We start from the raw sequence: 20,996 nt of genomic DNA, 5'->3' as shown, positions 1-20,996 counted from the left end.
TGCACATTTCATGTTTTTATTCGATTTCTGGCACCTGAAGTTTCTACTTTTTGATTCTTTTGTATGACTCATGGAAATTAAATATATCAACTCTTATGTCCAGAAGATATAGTTTTACTCCTATTAGTATAGTTTTCTTGTACATTAAAAGACATATAAAATGTGATTAATGTGCTGTCGTATTTCAATACAATGCGTAATTGGATAAAAATTATGTAGGCTTATGGAGGTTAATATGAGTGGAAAGGCAGTACTGATTAACCCAAGTACTAACTCTTTCGTTGATCGCTATTTTTATGCTGTCCTGATGGTACTGGCTGGATATCTAAGTATCTGCACTCTTCCATTCCATCCACAATTTTATAACTGTTAATAAAGAATAAGTACATTTTAAGCATCGGTTTTGAAAGGCAAAGAACATACTCCATTACCTTATTCTGGTCTTCACTGATCGAGGAGGGTAACTTTGGCTGCTGTAATAATATGCACAGATCAGATCTTCTCATTGATTCATGGCTTGCACTACTCACAGCAAAATGCCGTAAAAACCTGTAAATCAATTTAGAGACATTTAGTTTCCATTCTTTGTTCAATCATCCGTGTCTAAAGCCGAGATAAGATAGTCTGGCTATCACACAAGGTAAAAATCCTTACAGATAATACAAAAATGAGTCCAAATACTTGCTGTAAACTTGAAGTTTTACAAGAAGTCAAACTTCAGTTCTGAAAATATCTTGGATCAGAAAACATCAGAATTCGAACAGAAAAGTTTGTTATTTTCACCAGCATTTTAGTTCCCAATTATTTGATAATATTTTCACCAACATTTGAACTCCCTACTATTTGATAGTTCTCCAATAAGACATCAGATTGATGGTTCTGAGCATAATTTAAAAATGTTTGAGTGCTATAGTGAGAGTTTTGTGACTAAGGGAGTTAGGTGAGGAGGGAGTAAGGTGTTCCGTTCATTTCATTTCAGCAAAGAGAAGGGAGCCAGGAGTTTACAGAGTGCAGCTGACTGGGAGCAGAGTCGGAGGTGCAGTTGGTCCACAGGGCAGCTATATTCTGTAAGGTAAGAGGGGATGGAGGCTAGGGCAGTTGCATGCTCCTCCTGTAGGATGTGGGTGGTGAGGGATACCACCGGTGTCCCGCTGACTATACCTGCGGGAAGTGCACCCAACTCCAGCACCTCAGAGACCGTGTTAGGGAATTGGAGCTGGAGGAACTTCGGATCATCTGGGAGGCAGAGGGGGTTATAGAGAAGAGTTACGGGGAAGTAACCACACCCAAGGTACAGGACAAGAGTAGCTGGGTTACAGTCAGGGGAAAGAAAACAAACAGGCAGACAGTGCAGGGATCCCTCGTGGCCGTTCCCCTTCAAAACAAGTATACCGTTTTGGATGCAGTTGCGGGGGGGGGGGGGGGATGGGGGGGGATGACCTACCGGGGGAAGGCCCTAGCGGCCAGGTCTCTGGCACTGAGTCTGGCCCTGGGGCTCAGAAGGGAAGGGGGGGGGAAAAGAATAGAAAAGCAGTAGTAATAGGAGATTCAATGGTTAGGGGAATAGATAGGAGATTCTGTGGTCGCGAGCGAGACTCCCGGAAGGTATGTTGCCTCCCGGGTGCCAGGGATGTCTCGGATCGTGTCTTCAGGATCCTTAAGGGGGAGGGGGAGCAGCCAGAAGTCGTGGTGCACATTGGTACCAACGACGTAGGTAGGAAAAGGGGAGTTTAGGGAGTTAGGCGGAAAGTTAAAAGCCACGACAGACAGTTGTCATCTCTGGTTTGTTGCCAGTGCCACGTGACAGCGAGGCTAGGAATAGGGAGAGAGCGCAGTTGAACACGTGGCTGCAGGAATGGTGTAGGAGGGAGGGCTTCAGGTATTTGGATAATTGGAGCGCATTCTGGGGAAGGTGGGACCTGTACAAGCAGGACGGATTGCATCTGAACCAGAGGGGCGCCAATATCCTGGGAGGGAGGTTTTCTAGTAGTCTTCAGGAGGGTTTAAACTAATTTGGCAGGGTAATGGGAACCAGATTTGTAGTCCAGCAACTAAGGTAGCTGATATTCAGGACGCCAAAGTGTGTAGTGAGGCAGTGGGGAAAGGAACACTGACAAAGGAGAGTAATTGCAGGCAGGGAGATGGGTTGAAGTGTGTATACTTCAACGCGTAAGCATCAGGAATAAGGGGCGCGATTCTCCGACCCCCCCACCGGGTCGGAGAATCGCCGGGGGCCGGCGTGAATCCCTCCCCCCCGCCGTGTCCCGAATTGTCCGCCACCGGAGATTCGGCGGGGGCGGGAATCGCGCCGCACCGGTAATCCCCCGGTCCACGATGGGCCGAAGTCCCGCCGCTGTCAACCCATGCCAGCTGGCGTGGATTGAACCACCTTTCGATCGGCGGACAAGGCCGCTCTAATTGTTAATTAGAGATAGTATAACAGCTGCAGAAAGGCAGATCGAGGAGGATCTGCCTACTGAGGTAGTATGGGTTGAAGTCAGAAATAGGAAAGGACCAGACACCTTGTTGGGAGTTTTCTTTTTTTTTATAAATATATTTTATTCAAGATTTTTGGCCAAACATAACAGTACGTAGTGTTTCTTTTACACAACAATAAAGCAATATAAATAAGTGGCCAGTTTTAAACAAATAAATAAATAATATATAAACAAAAACAAAACTGAATGGCAACTGCCTTATCCAAAATAAATACTCTCCAAAAATACAATCCAATATACAATTACCTATAACAAATACCGATACATATACAATAACATCCCTGAGAGTCCGTCCAATTCTCTCCCCCCCCCCCCTCCCTCCCCCCTGGGTTGCTGCTGTTGTCTACTTCTTCTCCATTCCCTCTATCTTTCTGTGCGGTAATCGACGAACGGTTGCCACCCCTGAGCCGAACCCCTTAACACGAACTTAATCCGTTCTAACTTTAGAAACCCTGCCATGTCGTTTATCCAGGTCTCCACACCCGGGGGTTTGGCTTCCTTCCACATTAACAATATCCTGCGCCGGGCTACTAGGGACGCAAAGGCCAACACGTCAGCCTGTCTCGCCACCTGCACTCCCGGCTCTTCTGCAACCCCAAATATAGCCAACCCCAGCTTGGTTCGATCCGGAACCCCACCACCTTCGAAAGCACCTTTGCCACCCCCACCCAGAACCCCTGTACTGCCAGGCATGACCAGAACATGTGGGTGTGATTCGCTGGGCCTCTCGAGCATCTCGCACACCTATCCTCTACCCCAAAAAATTTACTAAGCCGTGCTCCAGTCATATGCGCTCTGTGTAACACCTTAAATTGTATCAGGCTTAGCCTGGCACACGAGGACAATGAGTTTACCCTACGTAGGGGATCAGCCCACAGCCCCTCCTCAATCACCTCCCCCAGTTCTTCTTCCCATTTCCCTTTCAGCTCATCTACCATGATCTCCCCCTCGTCCCTCATTTCCCTGTATATGTCCGACACCTTACCATCCCCCACCCATGTCTCTGAGATCACTCTATCCTGCACCTCCTGCGTCGGGAGCTGCGGGAATTCCCTCACCTGTTGCCTCGCAAAAGCCCTCAATTGCATGTACCGAAATGCATTCCCTTGGGGCAACCCATATTTTTCCGTCAGCGCTCCCAGACTCGCGAACTTCCCATCTACAAACAGATCTCTCAGTTGCACTACCCCAGCTCTTTGCCATGCTCCAAATCCCCCATCCATTCTCCCCGGAACGAACCTATGATTGTTTCTTATCGGGGACCGCACCGAAGCTCCCGTCCTTCCCGTATACCGTCTCCACTGCCCCCAAATTTTCAATGTAGCCACCACCACCGGGCTTGTGGTGTATTTCTTTGGTGAGAACGGCAACGGTGCCGTCACCATTGCTTGTAGGCTAGTCCCCCTGCAGGACGCCCTCTCCAATCTCTTCCACGCCGCTCCCTCCCCTTCTCCCATCCACTTACACACCATTGAAACATTGGCGGCCCAGTAGTACTCACTTAAGCTCGGTAGTGCCAGCCCCCCCCGTCCCTACTACGCTGCAAGAATCCCCTCCTCACTCTCGGGGTCTTCCCAGCCCACACAAAACTCATAATACTCTTCTCGATTCTTTTGAAAAAAGCCTTTGTAATCACCACCGGGAGGCACTGAAACACAAAAAGGAATTTCGGGAGGACCACCATTTTAACCACCTGCACCCTACCTGCCAATGACAGAGACACCATGTCCCATCTCTTAAAGTCCTCCTCCATCTGTTCCACCAACCGCGTTAAATTAAGCCTGTGTAATGTACCCCAATTCTTGGCTATCTGGATCCCCAAGTACCGGAAGTCCCGTGTTACCTTCCTCAACGGTAAATCCTCTATCTCTCTGCTCTGCTCCCCTGGATGCACCACAAACAACTCACTTTTCCCCATGTTCAGTTTATACCCTGAAAAATCCCCAAACTCCCCAAGTATCCGCATTATCTCTGGCATCCCCTCCGCCGGGTCCGCCACATATAGCAACAAATCATCCGCATACAGAGATACCCGGTGTTCTTCTCCTCCCCTGAGTACTCCCCTCCACTTCCTGGAACCCCTCAATGCTATGGCCAGGGGTTCAATCGCCAGTGCAAACAATAACGGGGACAGAGGACATCCCTGCCTCGTCCCTCTTTGGAGCCGAAAATAGTCAGACCCCCGTCCATTCGTGACCACGCTCGCCATCGGGGCCCTATACAGCAACTGTACCCACCTGATATACCCATCCCCAAAGCCAAATCGCCTCAGCACCTCCCACAAATAATCCCACTCCACTCTATCAAATGCTTTCTCGGCATCCATCGCCACCACTATTTCCGCTTCCCCCTCTGGTGGGGGCATCATCATTACCCCTAGCAGCCTCCGTATATTTGTATTCAGCTGTCTCCCCTTCACAAACCCAGTTTGGTCCTCATGAACCACCCCCGGGACACAATCCTCTATCCTCATTGTCATTACCTTGGCCAGAATCTTAGCATCCACATTCAAGAGGGAAATGGGCCTGTAGGACCCGCATTGCAGCGTGTCTTTTTCCTTCTTTAGGAGGAGCGATACCGTTGCCTCTGACATAGTCGGGGGCAGCTGCCCCCTTTCCCTCGCCTCATTAAAGGTTCTCATCAGTAGCGCGGCCAGCAAGTCCATATATTTCCTATAGAATTCAACTGGGAATCCATCTGGTCCCGGGGCCTTCCCCACCTGCATGCTCCCAATCCCCTTCACTACTTCCTCCGTCTCAATCTGTGCTCCCAGTCCCACCCTCTCCTGCTCCTCCACCTTAGGAAATTCCAGCTGATCCAGAAAGCACATCATTCTCTCCTTCCCATCCGGGGGCTGAGCTTCATATAATCTTTCGTAAAATGCCTTGCACACTCCATTCACTCTCTCCGCTCCCCGCTCCGTCTCTCCCTCCTCATCTCTCACCCCCCCTATCTCCCTCACTGCTCCCCTTTTCCTCAGTTGGTGGGCCAGCAACCTGCTCGCCTTCTCCCCGTATTCGTACTGTACACCCTGTGCCTTCCTCCATTGTGCCTCTGCATTACCCGTAGTCAACAAGTCAAATTCTACATGTAGCCTTTGCCTTTCCCTGTACAGTCCCTCCTCCGGTGCCTCCGCATATTGTCTGTCCACCCTCCGAAGTTCTTTCAACAACCGCTCCCTTTCCCTACCCTCCTGCTTTCTTTTATGTGCCCTAATAGATATCAGCTCCCGCCTAACCACTGCCTTCAGCGCCTCCCAGACCACTCCCATCTGTACCTCCCCATTATCATTGAGTTCCAAGTACCTTTCAATACACCCCCTCACCCTTAAACACACCCCCTCATCTGCCAATAATCCCATGTCCATTCTCCAGGGTGAACGCTGTTGTTTTTCTTCCCCTATCTCCAGGTCCACCCAATGTGGAGCATGATCCGAAATGGCTATAGCCGTGTACTCCGTCCCAGTCACCTTTGGGATCAGTGCCCTTCCCAAAACAAAAAAATCTATTCGTGAATAAACTTTGTGGACATAGGAGAAAAACGAAAACTCCTTATTCCTAGGTCTACTAAATCTCCAGGGGTCTACTCCTCCCATCTGCTCCATAAAGTCCTTGAGCACCCTAGCTGCAGCCGGCCTCCTTCCGGTCCTGGACCTCGATCTGTCCAGCCCTGGGTCCAGCACCGTATTAAAATCTCCACCCATTACCAACTTCCCCACTTCTAGGTCCGGGATTCGTCCTAACATACGCCTCATAAAGTTGGCATCATCCCAGTTCGGGGCATACGCGTTCACGAATACCACCGCCTCCCCTTGCAATTTGCCACTCACCATCACGTATCTGCCCCCACTATCGCCACTATAGTCTTTGCCTCAAACATTACCCGCTTCCCCACTAGTATGGCCACCCCCCTGTTTTTGGCGTCTAGCCCCGAATGAAACACCTGCCCCACCCATCCATTGCGTAGTCTGACCTGGTCTATCAGCTTCAAATGCGTCTCCTGAAGCATAACCACATCTGCCTTAAGTTTCTTAAGGTGTGCGAGTACCCGTGCCCTCTTAATCGGCCCGTTCAGCCCTCTCACATTCCACGTGATCAACCGGGTTGGGGGGCTCTTTACCCCCCCCCCCCCCCCCCCTTGACGACTAGCCATCTCCTTTTTCAATCCAGCTCCTCACCCGGTTCCCACGTAGCCGTATCTCCCCCAAGCGGCCCGACCCCCCAAGCGGCCCGACCCCCCCCCCCATGCCAGCTCCCCCTTCTCCCCAGCGACCCAGTTAACCCAACCCCACTAGATCCCAAACTAGCATAATTGCACCCCCCATGTTGCTCCCAGAAGTCAGCAAACTCTGGCCGACCTCGGCTTCCCCCCCGTGACCTCGGCTCACACTGTGCGAGGCCCCCTCCTTCCTGCTTCCCTGTTCCCGCCGTGATTACCATAGCGCGGGAACAAAGCCCGCGCTTCCCTTTTAGCCCCGCCCCCAATGGCCGGCACCCTCAGTTCCTCATCCTCCCTCCCCCCCGACATGGGGAAGAGAGAAAAGTTACAGGGTCGCAGGATTAACAACTTGGGAAGTCATCTCTTCCCTCTTTTCCCCCCCTTCATCCCACATATTCACCCCCCCACTTTGTCCCAAACGTTCTTTTTCTGGCCCGCTCACTCCAGTTTCTCCTCGACAATAAATGTCCACGCCTCATCTGCCGTTTCGAAGTAGTGGTGTTTCCCTTGATGTGTGACCCACAGTCTTGCCGGTTGCAGCATTCCAAATTTAATCTTCCGTTTATGCAGCACCGCCTTGGCCCGATTAAAGCTTGCCCTCCTTCTCGCCACCTCCGCACTCCAATCTTGATATACGCGGATCACCGCGTTCTCCCACCTACTGCTCAGAGTTTTCTTTGCCCACCCGAGGACCATCTCTCTGTCCTTATATCGGAGAAATCTCACCACTATGGCTCGAGGAATTTCTTCAGCCCTCGGTCTTCTCGCCATAACTCGATAGGCTCCCTCCACCTCCAGCGGACCCGTCGGGGCCTCCGATCCCATTAACGAGTGCAGCATCGTGCTCACATATGCCCCGACGTCCGCCCCTTCTACACCTTCGGGAAGACCAAGAATCCTTAAATTCTTCCTCCTCGCATTATTCTCCAGCACCTCCAGCCTTTCCGCACATCTTTTGTGTTGTGCCTCGTTCATCTCCGTTTTCCTCACCAGGCCCTGTATGTCGTCCTCATTCTCAGCAGCCTTTGCCTTCACGACCCGAAGCTCCTGTTCCTGGGTCTTTTGCTCCTCCTTTAGCCCCTCAATCGCTTGTAATATCGGGGCCAACAGCTCCTTCTTCATCTCCTTTTTGAGTTCTTCCACGCAACGCCGCAGGAACTCTTGTTGGTCAGGGCCCCATATTAAACTGCCTCCTTCCGACGCCATCTTGCTTTGTGCCTGCCTTCCTGGCCGCTGCTCTAGAGGATCCACCGCAATCCGGCCACTTTCCTCTTTTTTCCATCCGTGTCCAGGGGGGATTCCCTTCTGGATTACCGCACAGTGTTTTTTGCCGTTAAAATTGTCGTTGGGACTCCTATCAAGAGCCCAAAAGTCCGTTCCACCGGGAGCAGCCGAAACGTGCGACTTAGCTGGTCATCGCCGCACCCGGAAGTCCTTGTTGGGAGTTTTCTATAGGCCCCCCAATAGTAGCAGAGATGTGGAGGAACAAATTGGGATACAGATTTTGGAAAGGTGCAGAAGTCACAGGGCAGTAGTCATGGGTGACTTAAACTTCCCAAACACTGAGTGAAAACTCTTTAGATTAAACAGTTTGGATGGGGTGGAGTTTGTGCAGTGTGTCCAGGAAGCTTTTCTAACACAGTACGTAGATTGTCCGACCAGAGGGGAGGCCAGATTGGATTTGGTACTTGGTAATAAACCCGGGCAAGTGATAGATTTGTTAGTGGGGGAGCATTTTGGAGATAGTGACCACAATTCTGTGACTTTCACTTTAGTAATGGAGAGGAATAGGTGCGTGCAACAGGGCAAGGTTTACAATTGGGGGAAGGGTAAATACGATGTTGTCAGACAAAAATTGAAGTGCATAAGTTGGGAACATAGGCTGTCAGGGAAGGACACAAATGAAATGTGGAACTTGCTCAAGGAACAGGTACTACGTGTCCTTGATATGTATGTCCCTGTCAGGCAGGGAAGAGATGGTCGCCATGATCGTGATGAATGGCGGAGCAGGCTCGAAGGGCCAAAAGGCCTCCTCCTGCTCCAATCTTCTATGTATCTATATATCTATAATGGGGATGTTTAATCAGAGATCCATGTCTTTAATAGAAAATTCACTCCAGGCAGTTCTACCATTGTTGTCTGAAGGACATGGTTCAACTCGAATAGGTATTTGGTTCAATTCATGACATTTCACTATCTGTGGATATTCTTTTGCTCCGCTTGGCGGCACAGTGGTTAGGACTGCTGCATCACAGTACCAGGGACACAGATTCAATTTTGGCCTTGGGTGACTGTGTGGGTTTTGACTCATTAACTCCCTGGCTCTCTTAAGTGAGGAATTCTGGTTGTGAGAAGGGGAAGGAGTCATGGCAGATTTAATTTTTCTCTCCTTGACCTATGAGTGCTGACACTAATTTTAGCCACTGAGATTGTGCCCAGGTTTTGAAAGTTGGGGATTGAGCCTGCTACTTTCCTAGTTTGTGATTCTTTCTTTCTTTCTTTCATGGGATGTGGTGTTTGCCGGCTGGCCCAGCATTTATTGCCCATCCCTAATTGCCCTTGTTAAACTCAGTGGCTCGCTTGGCAGTTTCATAGGGCTGTAGACCACATTCTGTGCGTCTGGAATCACATGTAGGCCAGACCAGGTAAGGATGGCAGATTTCCTTCCCAAAGGACATTAGTGAATCAGATGGGATTTTACAGCAGTCGATAATTTAATGGTCACCATTACTGAGACTCGCTTTATATTTCAGATTTATTAATTGGATTGAAATTCCACCAGCTGCTGTGTTGGGATTTGAATCCATGTCCCCAGAGCATTAGCCTGGGCCTCGGAGTTACTCGTACAGAGGCATTGCCGGCATCCACCATCTTCCCCATCCATTTACCACCAAGTATCTTTGAGAATTGCTGTGGAGATGTTTCTGCTTGTTTTGTCCTTTATACCAAATAAACATGGCACCCTTATTCAGCCAGGTAATACAGGGTAAATTGATTGTGGGTATACAGGGTAGTGGGTGCCTGGAACTCACTACCGGAGGAGGTAGTGGAAGCAGGGACGATAGGGATATTTAAGGGGCATCTTGACAAATATATGAATAGGATGGGAATAGAAGGATACGGACCCAGGAAGTGTAGAAGATTGTAGTTTAGTCGGGCAGTATGGTCGGCACGGGCTTGGAGGGCCGAAGGGCCTGTTCCTGTGCTGTACATTTCTTTGTTCTTTGTTTGTGTGAGGGAACCATGGTTGACAAGAGAGGTTGAATGTCTTAAGAGGAAGAAGGAGACTTATGTAAGGCCGAGGAAACAAGGTTCAGACAGGGTGCTGGAGGGATACAAGGTAAGTTGCAAGGTAAGTTGCTAGAAGGCATTCGGAGAGACAGGATCTACAAGCATTTAGAGAGGCAAGGACTGATTCGGGGCAGTCAGCATGGCTTTGTGCGTGGAAAATCATGTCTCACAAATTTGATTGAGTTTTTTGAGGGGTGACCAAGAAGGTAAATGAGGGCAGTGCAGTAGACGTTGTCTCCATGGACTTTAGCAAAGCCTTTGACAAGGTACCGCATGGTAGGTTGTTGCAGAAGGTTAAAGCTCACGGGATCCAGGGTGAGGTTGCCAATTGGATTCAAAATTGGCTGGACGACAGAAGTTGTACAAGGTGGTTGTAGAGGGTTGTTTTTCAAACTGGAGGCCTGTGACCAGTGGTGTGCCTCAGGGATCGGTGCTGGGTCCACTGTTATTTGTGATTTATATTAATGATTTGGATGAGAATTTAGGAGGCATGGTTAGTAAGTTTGCAGATGACACCAAGATTGGTGGCACAGTGGATAGTGAAGAAGGTTATCTAGGATTGCAACGGGATCTTGATCATTTAGGCCAGTGGGCCGACGAATGGCAGATGGAGTTTAATTTAGATAAATGTGAGGTGATGCATTTTGGCAAATCGAATCAGGCCAGGACCTACTCAGTTAATGGTATGGCTTTGGGGAGAGTTATAGAACAAAGAGATCTAGGAGTACAGGTTCATAGCTCCTTGAAGGTGGAGTCGCAGGTGGACAGGGTGGTGAAGAAGGCATTCGGCATGCTTGGTTTCATTGGTCAGAACATTGAATACAGGAGTTGGGACGTCTTGTTGAAGTTGTACAAGACATTGGTACGGCCACACTTGGAATACTGTGTGCAGTTCTGGTCACCCTATTTTAGAAAGGATATTATTAAACTAGAAAGAGTGCAGAAACGATTTACTAGGATGTTACCGGGACTTGATGGTTTGAGTTATAAGGAGAGGCTGGAACTTTTTTCCCTGGAGCGTAGGAGGCTTAGGGGTGATCTTATAGAGGTCTATAAAATAATGAGGGGCATAGATAAGGTAGATAGTCAACATCTTTTCCAAAAGGTAGGGGAGTCTAAAACTAGAGGGCATAGGTTTAAGGTGAGAGGGGAGAGATTCAGAAGGGCCCAGAGGGGCAATTTCTTCACTCAGAGGGTAGTGAGTGTCTGGAATGGGCTGCCAGAGGTAGTAGTAGAGGCAGGTACAATTATGTCTTTTAAAAAGCATTTAGATAGTTACATGGGTAAGATGGGTATAGAGGGTTATGGGCCAAGTGCGGGCAACTGGGACTAGCTTAATGGTAAAAACTGGGCGGCATGGACTGGTTGGGCCGAAGGGCCTGTTTCCATGCTGTAAACTTCTATGATTCTATGAAGATAGCCAGGAGGGAACTGAAGAAAGGGATTAGGAGAGCTAAGAGAGGGCATGAACAATCTTTGGCGGGTAGGATCAAGGAAACTTGTAACTGGTCTGATTAGTAAGTTTGCAGACGACACAAAGGTTGGTGGAATTGCGGATAGCGATGAGGACTGTCGGAGGATACAGCAGGATTTAGATTGTTTGGAGACTTGGGCGGAGAGATGGCAGATGGAGTTTAATCCAGACAAATGTGAGGTAATGCATTTTGGAAGGTCTAATGCAGGTAGGGAATATACAGTGAATGGTAGAACCCTCAAGAGTATTGAAAGTCAAAGAGATCTAGGAGTACAGGTCCACAGGTCATTGAAAGGGGCAACACAGGTGGAGAAGGTAATCAAGAAGGCATACGGCATGCTTGCCTTCATTGGCCGGGGCATTGAGTATAAGAATTGGCAAGTCATGTTGCAGCTGTATAGAACCTTAGTTAGGCCACACTTGGAGTATAGTGTTCAATTCTGGTCGCCACACTACCAGAAGGATGTGGAGGCTTTAGAGAGGGTGCAGAAGAGATTTACCAGGATGTTGCCTGGTATGGAGGGCATTAGCTATGAGGAGCGGTTGAATAAACTCGGTTTGTTCTCATTGGAACGAAGGAGGTTGAGGGGAGACCTGATAGAGGTATACAAAATTATAAGGGGCATAGACAGAGTGGATAGTCAGAGGCTTTTCCCCAGGGTAGAGGGGTCAATTACTAGGGGGCATAGGTTTAAGGTGAGAGGGGCAAGGTTTAGAGTAGATGTACGAGGCAAGTTTTTTTACGCAGAGGGTAGTGGGTGCCTGGAACTCGCTACCGGAGGAGGTGGTGGAAGCAGGGACGATAGTGACATTTAAGGGGCATCTTGACAAATACATGAATAGGATGGGAATAGAGGGATACGGACCCAGGAAATGTAGAAGATTGTAGTTTAGTCGGGCAGCATGGTCGGCACGGGCCTGTTCCTGTGCTGTACATTTCTTTGTTCTTTGTTGTTCTTTGAAAACCCCAAGGCCTTTTACACATATGTGAGAAATATGAGAATGACTAGAGCGAGGGTAGGTCCGATCAAGGACAGTAGCAGGAGATTGTGTATCGAGTCTGAAGAGATAGGAGAGGTCTTGAACTAGTACTTTTCTTCAGTATTTACAAATGAGAGGGGCCATATTGTTGGAGAGGACAGTGTGAAACAGACTGGTAAGCTCGAGGAAATACTTGTTAGGAAGGAAGATGTGTTGGGCATTTTGAAAAACTTGAGGATAGACAAGTCCCCCGGGCCTGACGGGATATATCCAAGGATTCTCTGGGAAGCAAGAGGTGAAATTGCAGAGCCGTTGGCAATGATCTTTTCGTCCTCACTGTCAACAGGGGTGGTACCAGGGGATTGGAGAGTGGCGAATGTCGTGCCCCTGTTCAAAAAAGGGACTAGGGATAACCCTGGGAATTACAGGCCAGTTAGTCTTACATCGGTGGTAGGCAAAGTCATGGAAAGGGTACTGAAGGATAGGATTTCTGAGCATCTGGAAAGACACTGCTTGATTAGGGATAGTCAGCACGGATTTGTGAGGGGGAGGTCTTGCCTTACAAGTCTTATTGAATTGTTTGAGGAGGTGACCACGCATGTGGATGAAGGTAAAGCAGTGGATGTAGTGTACATGGATTTTAGTAAGGCATTTGATAAGGTTCCCCATGGTAGGCTTATGCAGAAAGTGAGGAGGCATGGGATAGTGGGAAATTTGGCCAGTTGGATAACGAACTGGCTAACCGATAGAAGTCAGAGAATGGTGGTGGATGGCAAATATTCAGCCAGGATCCCAGTTACCAGTGGCATACCGCAGGGATCAGTTCTGGATCCTCTGCTGTTTGTGATTTTCATTAATGACTCGGACGAGGGAGTTGAAGGGTGGGTCAGTAAATTTGCAGACGATACGAAGATTGGTGGAGTTGTGGACAGTGAGGAGGGCTGTTGTCGGCTGCAAAGAGACAAAGATGCAGAGTTGGGCTGAGAAGTGGCAGATGGAGTTCAACCCTGAAAAGTGTGAGGTTGTCCATTTTGGAAGGACAAATATGAATGCGGAATACAGGGTTAACGGTAGAGTTCTTGGCAATGTGGAGGAGCAGAGAGATCTTGGGGTCCATGTTCATACATCTTTGAAAGTTGCCACTCAAGTGGATAGAGCTGTGAAGAAGGCCTATGGTATGCTGGCGTTCATTAACAGAGGGATTGAATTTAAGAGCTGTGAGGTGATGATGCAGCTGTACAAAACCTTGGTAAGACCACATTTGGAGTACTGTGTGCAGTTCTGGTCGCCTCATTTTAGGAAGGACGTGGAAGCTTTGGAAAAGGGGCAAAGGCTATTTACCAGGATGTTGCCTCGAATAGAGAGTAGGTCTTACAAGGAAAGGTTGAGGGTGCTAGGCCTTTTCTCATTAGAACGGAGAAGGATGAGGGGCGAATTGATAGAGGTTTATAAGATGATCAGGGGAATAGATAGAGTAGACAGTCAGAGACTTTTTCCCCGGGTGGAACAAACCATTACAAGAGGACATAAATTTAAGGTGAATGGTGGAAGATATAGGGGGGGATGTCAGAGGTAGGTTCTTTACCCAGAGAGTAGCGGGGGCATGGAATGCATTGCCTGTGGAAGTAGTTGAGTCAGAAGCATTAGGGACCTTCAAGCAGCTATTGGATAGGCACATGGATTACAGTAGAATGATATAGTGTAGATTAATTTATTCTTAAGGGCAGCACGATAGCATTGTGGATAGCACAATTGCTTCACAGCTCCAGGGTCCCAGGTTCAATTCCGGCTTGGGTCACTGTCTGTGCAGAGTCTGCACATCGCCCCCGTGTGTGCGTGGGTTTCCTCCGGGTGCTCCGGTTTCCTCCCACAGTCCAACAGATCCACATCCCACAGATGTGCAGGTTAGGTGGATTGGCCATGATAAATTGCCCTTAGTGTCCAAAATTGCCCTTAGTGGTGGGTGAGGTTACTGGGTTATGGGGATAGGGTGGAGGTGTTGACCTTGGGTAGGGTGCTCTTTCCAAGAGCCGGTGCAGACTCGATGGGCCGAATGGCCTCCTTCTGCACTGTAAATTCTATGATAGTCTATGACAAAGGCTCGGCACAACATGTATTTTTCTATGTTCTATGCATGCATTATTCATCCAGAACTGGGATTTAATGGAAGGATACCAAGAGGCAGAAGCATGAAATGAATGAAATGAAAATCGCTTATTGTCACAAGTAGGCTTCAAATGAAGTTACTGTGAAAAGCCCCTAGTCGCCACATTCCGGCACCTGTTCGGGGAGGCTGGTACGGGAATTGAACCATGCTGCTGGCCTGCTTTAAAAGCCAGTGATTTAGCCCAGTGGGCTAAACCAGCATTTGGGCTAGAAAGTGAGTCAAAGGTAGCTGAAGCATTAATGAAAAGGTCGGAAGGAAAGAAAAATCATTCAATGGCCAGTATTTCATTTAGTCATAACAAAAAAAACACTTACATATCAAACTCTGGTAGATTTGCACCAAATCTTTTTAAACAGTTCCAGTGTTCATCTCTAGATTTAGACTGGACCTCAAAACGTTTCTCCAGGTTCAAATGTCTGAAGAATAAAGAGCAATAGCCAAATAAATCAATATGTGCATTATTACAATTTGCCAATTAAATATAACGAAGAACATTAATACACAAGAATGTTCATTTCAATATTGATTTACTGTGACAATTTTATAACTATATTTCACTGAAACTTGATATTCAAGGCTAATTTAATACATCTCATTCAAAAAAGCAGTTTACTGAAGATGGCAGAAACCTGAAAAATAAACAGAAAGTGCTGGAAATCCTGTTTGCCGGTTAGCATTTGTGGAGAGCGAAACAAAAGGCAATGATCCATCATAACTGCAAAATGTTTGATATAATAATGCAAGTGCTGACGCAGGGCAGCACGGTAACACAGTGGTTAGCACTGTTGCTTCACAATGCCAGGGACCCAGGTTCAATTCCCAGCTTGGGTGACTGCGTGTGGAGTCTGCACGTTCTCGCCGTGTCTGCGTGGGTTTCCTCCGGGTGCTCCTGCTTCCTCCCACAAGACCCAAAAGACGTGCTTGTTAGGTGAATTGGACATTCTGAATTCTCCCTCGGTGTACCCGAACAGGCGCTGGAGTGTGGCAACAAGGTGATTTTCACAGTAACTTCATTGCAGTGTTAATGTAAGCCTACTTGTGACATTAATAAAGATTATAGGGAGAAGAAAGGCAAGAAAGAACAAAAAGGTCAGTGACAGGGCAGAAGATAGGAAAGGGGATTGTGGCGCAAGGCAAAAGTGGGTGGTAATGGGACAAGTAAAGAAACAGAAGATGGGCCTGCAGGAGATGTGAATGGCAACGTGATGCATCTTCCACAAACATAATCCCAACCATCCGTCTCCTTCGAAGCCTTTCTAAGCAAAATTTATAATGCTTCTAAGATAAACAAGGCACAATAATCAACAAACATATAAAAATAATTAACCGGCCTCTGGAGAAGTTTAAGTTAATTAAGGAGAGCCAGCACAGATTTGTAAAAAGCAGATTGCATTTAGCTTTTCACATTCAATTTTTTCGATGAAATAGCAGAGAAAGTTGAAGAGATGCAAATGGTTATTTTAAGAAAATGTTTGACAGAGTATTCCATAAAGGACTGTGGCTAGCATAATTGAGGTTCATGGAAGGGTTCATTGAGGAGGGTCAGTTCGGATTAAAAAAGATTGACTTCAGGTCAGGAAAGAGTCCTGGTGAATAGTTGCTCGGCAGACTGGAGGATGTTAGAAAGTGGTGTTTCTCATGGCTCAGTGCTGGATCACTGCTTTTTTTTGAGTTATATAAATGACTTGGGTTTTTGGAATATATAGAGTAAAATTTCAAACTTTGCCATGATATCAAACTAGGAGATGCGGACAAACAATGATGATGATGCTAATCGATTGCAACAAGTCAGATAGGGTGACAGAATGGGCAGACAAGTAGCAAATTGAATTTATTTCAAAGTGTGAGATAATACATTTTGGCAGAAAGGATAAGAGGCACAGTTTCAAAGGACCTGCAGGGACAAAAACAGTGCACAAAAACAGGGAATTTATAGTGAACCTTATGAAGACTTTGTTCAGGCATAACTAGGGTTACATTTTACGGGAGAGTGGATTGCTCTACTCTCCTCGTCCGAGAAGTAAAGTCAGCTGTAGCTGGCTCACTCCATGCCAGCCCACCCCGCGGCCATAATACGCTGCAGAGGGGCGACAATAGTGAAAATGAGATTTCTATGCATCACTTGGGAGTAAGTCCTGCCCTCGGATTTGCCAGCCTATCCAATTGACCAGCAGTTCCTTCACTCATAGCAGTGCCTGAGCCGAATAGTAGGCACTGCAGGAAGGCGGCTGACGAGAAACATGGCTGCCCCAAAAATACAAGGACAGAAAAGATCTGCGATAGGGCAGATAGGAAACATGAAATGGCAAAAGGGATTGAGGTGCAAAAAGTGGGTGGTAATGGGACAAGTAAAGAAAAAGAACATAGTCCTGGAGGAGGTGCAAATGGTAATTTGAGTGGGATGGGGTGACTGAAGAAAGAGGCCAGCCGTGTTCTGTCAGGCAGGTAGCACAGAGGGAAGAGGGGGAGTGACACCGTGGCGAGATTGCCCGGATATGTGCAGGGCACCCCCACCAGAATGAGATAATGCACTCGCTGCGACCCCCACCCCTCCACCTTTGTACATACTTGCCTTTACAAATGGCCCACCTACTCCCACCCGACTGCCAAGCCAACCATGTTATGGTGTGCAAAGTGTATCATTTAGGTCTATAGGTTTTGTGAAACTAGCATAAATAACTTGTAATTATCTGTTTAATTATGGTGGACAGACACTGAAATTTGGTAGCCTGCCTATGTAGCATATAATGCCAGTGAGCTCAGAGGTGGGCAGGAGGGTGGTGGGATAGCCACCTGATCTATATTCTGTGCACCACCTACCAAAAACACATCCAGCAGGTGCACATAGAACCCAGCATCTGGAGTACTGCATCCACTTCTGCATACAAGTTTTGAGGCTCCTCGAGAGGACACAGAGGAGATTGGTCATAATAGATTCAGGTATTGGGGATTTGAGCTACCAAGTAAGATTGAAGAAGCTGGGGTCTATTCGCCTTAAAGGAGTTGATGAGAGATAGAGGTGTACAAAATTATGTGGTCCACAAAAAAAGCTATTCCCATAAACTGTTCATACAAGGACTAGGAGAGACAGATTTAAAATTTTCGTCAAGGGATGCAGGGAGAAAACGTGGCAATTCCCTGGAACTCGCTGTCTTTGAGGTCGCTGGAAGCAGAGACAATCAATTATTTCAAATTAAAATGGTATAGGCAATTTGAGAGAAATAAATTAGCAGAGCTGTGGGGATTTAATGGGGGAATGAAATGGATTGCTCTTGTGAGCGAGCATGGATTCGATGGACCAAATGGTCTCCTTCTATGCCATAATGACTCTATAACTGGGTTCATCTGCATAGAGACTGAATGATCTGCGCATTTATGAAGTCTGCTTAAATTCAAATCCTGCTTCCAAGTAAGCCAATCAAAATGATAATTAGATAAATATCGGAAACAAAACCGTTTATTAAGTACCCGAACCTGCTGACTGAAAGGCAACAGTGGAAAGTATTAGAGATAAAAATAACAAATTTAAATTTAAGAAAATTGTAATTCCTGCTTTAATTTCTAAAATCCTTGGCTGGCCAAACAAATTACTTACAGCTTCCTCAGCTCTTCAGATAACTGATTACTCTGACACATTTTTAGTGTAATTCCTGACTCTCCCTCTTGCTGCCATGGAGACATCACCTACAATATATCAAGATCAAATTTAAAGCTATTTTTACAAGGATATAGACATCTCTCAAGTATACAATTTTGTCCATCTAACCAGTTTGTTCCAAAGAATGATTTTAAAAATGAGAAAGGTTGAGGATAAGCTAGACATCAAAATTATCAATAAAGATTATCTCTTAAAAATACTAGTAGATTTCAGTGAAAATATCATAAGACCATAAGACATTGGCCCATCGAATCTGCTCCGCCATTCGATAATGGCTGATATTTTTCTCCTGGTTAGGTGTGCTCTGTGCACCACCTTTAGTTGCATTAGGCTCAGCCCTGCGCAAAAGTAGAGTTGATCCTGTGAGGAGCTTCGATCGAGAGTCCTCCCCCATCTCAATGCACGACTTCTGCTTCCATTTTTGTTGCGTCTCGTCCAGTGGGGACCTTACCTCTTCTAACAGTCATCTGTATATGTCGCCACATTTACTTCCCCCTACTAAGTCCGGTGCTAGCAGTCTGTCCAGTAGGGTTCGTCCAGGTTTCTCTACGGAGATCGTGGTCTACTTGCGGAGTAAGGCTCATAGCTGCAAGTATCATTCCCTCTCGAGAGTTGAAGGGCAGGATTCTCCAACCCGCCACACCCGCTTTCTGGTGTGGCACGCCCCCGTCCGCAGCATGATTCTCCATTCCAGCAGCAGCCAATGGGGTTTCCCATTGTGGACACCCCCACGCCGTCAGGAAATGCGTGGGCGTGAGTCCGAAATGGAGGACCTCGCCGGAGAATCCATACTGAGGCTTCTCTGTTAGTTTCCCCAGGGTTGCTACTCTACCATCCATATACATGTTCCTCACCGCCAGCACCCCTCTGTCCACTGTCCACATCCTGAAAGTGCCTTCTATTTTTGCTCGCAGATTTATAGTTCCTGCAAATGGGGGCCGCAACAGACATCCCACTGAGCTAGAAGTGGTGCCTGAACAGGCTCCAGGTCCTTTATGTGGCTACTACCACCGAGCTCCTCGAGTATGTGGTTGGCGGGGTGCTGGGAGTGAGGCGGTGGCCAGAGCTTGGAGGAACACCCCGTACTCCTTTATCTGGACCCATTCTGCCTCTAGCTCTCCTAACCACCCCTGCACTCTCTCTGCATTTACTGTGCAGTGATAGAATAGGAGGTATGGCAGAGCCAGGCTTCCCATTTGTCGCCCTCTTTGTCGGATGTTTCCGTACTCTAGGATTCTTTCCCACTCAGGCACAGGCCATTATTATTTTGCCAACCCTGGTGAAGAAGGATTTGACAATAAAGATCAGGAGTGATCGGTATAGGAAGAGGAACTTTGGCAGCACATTCATTTTTATCATTTGAACCCTTCCCGCCAGGTATAATGGGAGTGAGTCCCATCACCGCAGGTAACTCTTCATCTTCTCCATCAGGTTGGACACGTTCCACTTATGGAGCCGCTTTTTAAAAATTGTTCTTGGAATGTGGGCATTGCTGGCTGGGCCAGCATTTATTGCCCATTCCTAATTTCCCTTGAACGGAGTGGCTTGCTGGGCCATTTCAGTGGGGTGGGGGACAGCGGTTAAGAGTCAACCTCATCGCTGTGTGGGTCTGGAGTCACATGCAGGCCAGACCGGATAAAGACGGTAGATTTCCTTCCCTCAAGGACATGAGTGAACCAGATGTTTTTAACATTTCTGTTGTGGCTGGAAGCTCCAGGATTCAGTGTTATAGCAATAAATAATTGCTTAATAACCTCAATCACTTCTCAACTATTTGTCTGGCAGGTCCAATGCGAGTTCCTGCTCTCCTTCAATCGCTCTCCAGGGAAAGCAACAAAAAAAAAAGTAGGATCACATCAGGATCCTGCCCCAATATCAACTTCCAGGATTTTCCAGGCTGTACGCCCTGATCCTGCCTTAAATAGGCCGTAAAATTCTTTGTATTATCAAGATTAGACCGAACAGCTGCGTGACAGAAATTGGGTAAACACGCTCAGAATCCATCAGTTGTAACTTCTATGTATCCAAATGGAGTTGGACTAATTCCTTACTCAGTAACATATGTATTCCTTAATAGCGTAATCTAGCACTTCATATAATTGTCAGACAAGAGCTGCAAGTCCAAGGCCACGGAATACTTAACAAATTTTGAGACATCACAATTCCTGTGTGTATCTGGTTATTAATTAATTTGAGACAATTGCAGCAACATCAGCAGGTCACGGGCAAAACAATAAACTGTAAATAACTCCTGAAAGCACAAACAAAAGGACTAGCTGAAGCGTTCAATTTTAGCTTTGAAAAATGTACTCTAAGCAAATACAGCATAGACTGAATTTGAATAAATGCTGCATTTTATACAAAAATGAGTAACTATTGGGAATAGACTGGGTAAAAAATGTTTTATTTGAATAAGGAGCATAAACACTGTCGCTTCAGGAGACATAACAAATGAAAGGTAACATTTTAATCAGGATAGTAGATGAATGAACACCACTATTTTCAGACATTTACTGCTTGAAATATATCCACTCAATGAAATTATGGACAGTTTTTTTCTGACGGTGCAAATATGTCAGGAAACAAAAGAAAAGGGAGATAGAAAAAGTGCAATTATATACTGATAGCAATTTTCTGAATGATTAAAAGTCAACAGCAATGTACCCACTTAGCCTTGTTGCATGATACATATCACATATGCAGCTATTG

General features: G+C 47.0%; 1 protein-coding gene across 1 annotated transcript in view; it reads right to left on the bottom strand.

Annotated features, from left to right (window-relative positions):
- Positions 1-20,996, bottom strand: part of dnaaf9 (dynein axonemal assembly factor 9) — a 279,052-nt gene that overhangs the window by 77,559 nt on the left and 180,497 nt on the right. The window contains exons 23-25 of the mRNA XM_072497670.1: positions 18,225-18,313; positions 14,944-15,045; positions 432-549 (exon numbers count right to left, since the gene is read on the bottom strand). Of these exons, the coding sequence (XP_072353771.1) occupies positions 432-549; positions 14,944-15,045; positions 18,225-18,313 (309 nt within the window). The remainder of the gene's footprint in view (positions 1-431; positions 550-14,943; positions 15,046-18,224; positions 18,314-20,996) is intronic.

This window comes from Scyliorhinus torazame, chromosome 3 (genome assembly GCF_047496885.1).
Source record: "Scyliorhinus torazame isolate Kashiwa2021f chromosome 3, sScyTor2.1, whole genome shotgun sequence".
NCBI classification, from domain to species: domain Eukaryota; kingdom Metazoa; phylum Chordata; class Chondrichthyes; order Carcharhiniformes; family Scyliorhinidae; genus Scyliorhinus; species Scyliorhinus torazame.
Note: the sequence above shows the minus strand (reverse complement) of the source record. Positions and strands in the feature narration are given on the sequence as shown.